This window comes from Marmota marmota, unplaced genomic scaffold (genome assembly GCF_001458135.2).
Source record: "Marmota marmota marmota unplaced genomic scaffold, marMar, whole genome shotgun sequence".
In the NCBI taxonomy this organism is placed as follows: domain Eukaryota; kingdom Metazoa; phylum Chordata; class Mammalia; order Rodentia; family Sciuridae; genus Marmota; species Marmota marmota.
Window position 1 is genome coordinate 38,181,136 of NW_026000082.1, and position 5,218 is coordinate 38,186,353.

At 59.3% G+C, this 5,218-nt stretch overlaps 1 protein-coding gene across 1 annotated transcript in view; it reads right to left on the bottom strand.

Annotated features, from left to right (window-relative positions):
- Positions 1 to 3,255: 3,255 nt before the first annotated feature.
- Positions 3,256 to 5,218, bottom strand: part of C1qb (complement C1q B chain) — a 5,275-nt gene continuing 3,312 nt past the window's right edge. The window contains exons 2-3 of the mRNA XM_015485548.2: positions 4,922 to 5,102; positions 3,256 to 3,968 (exon numbers count right to left, since the gene is read on the bottom strand). Coding sequence (XP_015341034.1) covers positions 3,394 to 3,968; positions 4,922 to 5,087 — 741 coding nt within the window. The 5' untranslated portion in view covers positions 5,088 to 5,102 and the 3' untranslated portion in view covers positions 3,256 to 3,393. The remainder of the gene's footprint in view (positions 3,969 to 4,921; positions 5,103 to 5,218) is intronic.

The window sequence follows — 5,218 nt, forward strand, 5'->3', positions numbered from 1 at the left end:
AGCTGAAATCCTCGGGCGCAGGTCCAACCGGCTGCTGTGCCCGCTGATCGGCTTCAGCCAGCCCGGCCGCCGGACAGAGTCCGCATTTGAAGGACACGGTTTAAGGGACCCGGGTCTTCCAAGCTGACCCTCAGCCCCACCCCGGAAGTTCGTGGCCCACCCACCGAGTGGGAGGGGCTGGGAGGGAGGGAGGAGTCACCGTCCAAACCCACCCTCTTCCCGGGCGGTCCTTGTCCTGGTGCCTACTCCCCCCTGGTGGCAGCAAGCCCGAAGCTGGGCTCCAATGCAGCCTTGACGGCCCGCCGCTCCGCGAGGAAACTCATGTCAAAGACTTTGGCGTTTGCAATTCTTTTATCCAGGGCGTCCACTCTTAGGAATTTTTAAATTATCATTTTATTAGTTAATTTATTTTTGGTACCAGGGATTGAACCCAGAGGTGCTTAGCCACTGAGCCACACCCCCAGCCTGTTTTATGTTTTAGAGACAGGGTCTCACCCAGTTGCTCACTAAATTGATGAGGTTGGCCTTGAACTTGCAATTCTCCTGCCTCAGCCTCCTAAATTGCTGGGATTACAGGCGCCCAGCTTGCTCCTAGGACTTCGATCCAAGGAAAGAATCGAGGGTGGGTGTCACCGCCTCCTTCGTTCCTAAGGAGATGTGGCCACACGGCTGCAAGAAGTCTAGGCAGGATGTGAACCAGCTCTGTCCCACTCGAGAGCCAACACTCCCAAGGGCCCCAAAGAAGCATCAAACTGCCTGGCTTCCATCAGGCTCTATTCCTTACGGGCTGTGTGATGTGGAGCGATTCACTTAACTGCTCTGGACCTCAGTGTTGCCATCTGTAAAAGGGACCGTGACTGCGAGGGTTCTGGGGATGAGCACCAAGCACTCTGGAGCCCTGTGCTGGGTGAGCTGATTAGCACATGACTCTTTAAGCCCCTGATTCCTTAATGTTGCCCTGCCCTGTCCCTTCTCTTATCTGGCTCAAAGCGTGTGGGTCACTGGAGGGAATGTTGTCAGGAGCAACTGGGGGTGACGGTGGAGACACCAGGATTTGGCACTCAAGTCCAGAGGTGGCAGGTGTTCAAGCAGGTCTGCCCACACTGTTCTGAGAACCGCCTGCACCCACAGGCCTGGGCGGGCTGGGTGATAGTGCCCACCACACCTTAACAGAGGCCCTTAGGCCTGGAGCTGAACCCCGGGTTTCCTGTGGGGCAAGGAACACCCCCCAGAGCCCCGGCTGTACCTGCCAACGGGCACGGCCCCAGGAGGCTGTGGTTCCCCGGCAGCGTCACAGGGGACCTCAGGGGAAATGCACTTCTAGCAATTCCTGTGCCCACCCACCCGCTGCGCTGGCCCCTCTCCTCCTAGGCTCCTTGTGACCACAAGGGAGAGAACAGTTCCAGTGCGTGACTGTCACGGCCTGCTCCCCCCGGCCCTGCTGGTTGGGCCCCGAGCATCCTTGTTCCAGCCTACGCCAATCAGATCCCCTCTTCCAGGAGCTGGGATCTAAGACTCTGTGTCCCTCCCACAACAGGGGCTGCCTTGGGGAGTCAAGAGGTCATTTAGGGGCATGGCAGTGCGACGGGTGCCCTGCAGTGCTTGGTACCAGTAGACAGGCTAGCCCTGGGGTAAGGGGTGGCCTCACGTGGATCAACGTGATGGCAGGTGCTGGGGAGACTCCTGAGGCCTAAAGGATTCAGGTAAGGCACCAGGGGAGGGCCAAAGGGTCTGCAGAAGGAATTCCAACAGCTATGGAGGGCAAGGAGGTGGCACGTCTAAAGGTTTAGCAAGAACTTTTTTTTAAATATTTTTTTAGTTGTAAAACGGATCTTTTATTTCATTTATTTATTTATATGTGGCGCTGAGGATCAAACCCAGGGCCTCACACCTGCCAGGCAAATGCTCTACGACTGAGCCACAACTCCAGACCCTAGCAAGAAATGTTTGACAAACAGAAGCCGAGCACCTGTCAGCTGTGTGGTCCAGGGCAAACTGCTTGCCCTCTCTGAGCTTCGATTTTCTTCCCTGCAAAATTGGAATAATACTGTATGTAGATTCTAGGGGTTTTATTGAGGATTAAATGAGGCAATATATCTAAAGCACTAGGCACATGTTAACTGGATCATGGTTATTATTGGTCGTTATTATTGCCATTGTTATTTCTCCACTCAAAGTCCAAGCAGACCGTTTGTATTGAAAGGATTGAGCAGCTAAAAGGTCACCACCAAGCCCAGGCTTTTGGAGACGGGGCAGAAGCTGCACCCAATGAATGGAGTCCTGAAAGATGCGCCAGCCAATCAGAAGGCTGGACTGGTGCTAGAGCCAGAATACCCTAAGTCCCGCCCACCTCCGGTCAGGATTGGTAGAGGGCTTGAGGGGGTGGGGCTAGTAGGAGCGGCTGCCCAGAGCAGCCAGGACTTCTGTTCCTGCAGTTTCCATCACTCGGGTGCGCGTCTCCGTGGGGTGGCGCCGTGTGATCCTGGGCTCCGCGGGGTCCCCAGGGGAGCAGGAGCCCACAGCCTAGCTGGGACACGGGGCGGGAACAGTAAAATCCAGATGCAGGCGGTGCACACTCACGCACTCAGACCCGAATAAGTGACCAGTGGAGTTGGAAGCGGTCAGAGGAGGACCCGCCTTGGGGCAGGAGGCGAGGCCTGGAGGAGGTTTGGGAGCCGGCCAGGCTCTCGGGCTGGGACCAGAGGGCACTGGGGAGCCACGGAAGGTTTTTGAACCGCGGAGTGACTGGTTCTAACGGGGAGATGGAGGGTGAGCTCGGCTGGTGAGCTATTGAGAGGGGGGCATGCAGGGAGAATCCAGGGTCAGTTAGGACGTTGGAGGAGGACCCAGGCATCCCTCCCAGGGGTAAAGGGAGGTTACGGTCCCCTGAGGCCTGGCGGGGACGTGTTACCTTAAGACATCTCGGGTCATCGAGGGCAAAGCTGCCCTTGAAGCCTAGCTTTGCTGCCAGGCTGCAGACCGTCCCTTCAGCCCTCTGGTCCCCAGTCTCGACCTCTAAACAGAGTGTGGCACCATCTCTCTCCAAGGAGGAGCCCAAGGACTCATGAGGAGGAAGTGTCCCATCCCTGTGTGGCCTTCCAGTCACCCCCACATAGAAGTTTCTGCTACTAAGGGCCCCCCATCCCTCCCTCCAGCCATCTACCATCCAGCCATTGTTCATCCATCCATTCAGCCAGCATGGCTGAGCACCTACTGTGTGCCAGGGGCTAGGACCCAGAGTTGGACTAGACTGCGTCCCTTGATCCTGAAGAGTTTATTTACTCATTCATTCAGTAAAAGAGCGGGGGCCGGGTAGGAGGCGGTGTTGGGGGTGGGGTGAGTGTTGCTGGGGGAGGGGGGTGGCCCTGAGCAGGTGGGATTCAGCCCCATGGGTCACGCCTGCGGATCAGGGAAGAGCAGGAACCCGGAGAAGATGCTGTTGGCGCCCTCGATGCCCAGCAGCGAGTTCTTGTCGGTGGCCTGCAGGAAGACCATCTCCCCCTGCTCCAGCTTGAGGACCACGCCGCCCGTGGTGACCTGGAAGGTGTTGAGGGCGTAGTCGCAGAAGGTCACCACCTTCTTCATGCTGTCCCGGCCCCGGACGAGGTTGACGCACAGGCTCCCTCGAGAGCTGGCGTGGTAGGTGAAGTAGTAGAGGCCGGGCACCCTGCAGGTGAACTTGCCGCTGCGCGGCTCGTAGTTGTTGTTCACGTTGGTGATGACGCTGTCGAAGCGGATGACCTGGTCCCGCCTCAGGACGTTGTTGACGGTCCTCATGGCAGAGAAGGCGATCTTCTGTGTGGCCTTGTAGTCTCCTGACTCACCTTTGGGACCCGGCAATCCAGGGGACCCCGGGGCACCCTTCGGGCCGACTGGACCCTTGGGGCCAACTTTTCCCGGGTTGCCAGGAATCCCCGGGTCTCCCTTCTCTCCAAACTCACCATGGTCCCCTGCCAGCCCGGGAAGCCCTGGAAGGACAGAGACAGAGACAGAGACACGAGTGCGCCCCAGGAAGGAGCTTGCACTGGGACCTCGTGACCGGGGCATCACAGGGAGAGTGGTACCCGCCGAGGACAGGGCTGGCCCTGCCTCTGCCCCAGCTCCCAGGTCCCTTGTCAGCCTCAAGCCTAGAGCAGGGCGACTGAGCTCCTGGCCCAGGTGCTCCTGTCCCCCACCCAGCCATGGCAGACATCCTTAATCCATCACAGCTGCCCTCGCGCTGCCCCGATCGGGAACTCTGGGATCATCACTCCACACTCTGGCAGCCACCACCCCTTGCTCCTCGAGACACACGATAAAGGCCATTTTCCAGCAGAGCAGCAGAGGACGGTGCCTGTGAAGGTGGGGTCAGCGGACAGACAGCTGTGCTTCTCGTGTGACACGAGCCAGTGTTGGTTGTGTCACCTGGACACAGCGAGTCCCGTTCTTTGGAACTCAGCTTCCCCATCTGTAGAAGGGGGACGGGGCTGTTTGGTGGATCTGTGAGGTGACGTGGGGTGGCGGGAGGGTGAGCTGCACGGAGGCTGCGGCAGACCCCAGGGGAGGTGAGGAAGGAGCCGCGGCACACAGGGGCTTCATGGGGGCAGTCCCATTGGAGCCCCGTGTCACTGTCCCTGCTTCACAGGTGAGGAACTAGCAAGGCACAGGGGTGGAGCCCTGCTCTGGGGGAGAAGGGGAGCCAGGACTGCGTGGCTGTCTGCGTGGCGGGGCGGGAAGAGCCGTGGCCCTGGCTGAGCCTCGGCACCTCGGGGCACCTCTCTGGAGATGAGTTTTCCTGTCTGTAAAATGGGGCCCAGGATTCCCTCCTGGCCAAGGTCCTGGGTTTGTGCTTTTGCATTTTCTAAGGCAGGTGACGGTGACTTGGGAGGCAGGAGATGGGGCCTCGGCCCGTGACACCAGTGTGCCCCAGAGCCCGCAGTACCTTTCTCGCCCTTTGTCCCCAGGGTCCCAGGCTGGCCGTCATTGCCAGGGATGCCAGGGATGCCAGGGGTGCCAGGGATGGCCGGGGGCCCAGTGCAGCTCTGGGCCCAGCAGACGCGGAGCAGCAGTGGCAGCAGCACCAAGGCACGGCCCCCCGGGAACGTCATCCCTGTCTCAGCCCCCTGCGGAGAGAAGACGGGGTCACAGCCGTCGCCCACTCATGGATCCTCCTCTTCCTGTGTCCACCTGTCTGTTTATCCATCTGTCCACCCACCCACCCATCCTCCACCCTTCCCCC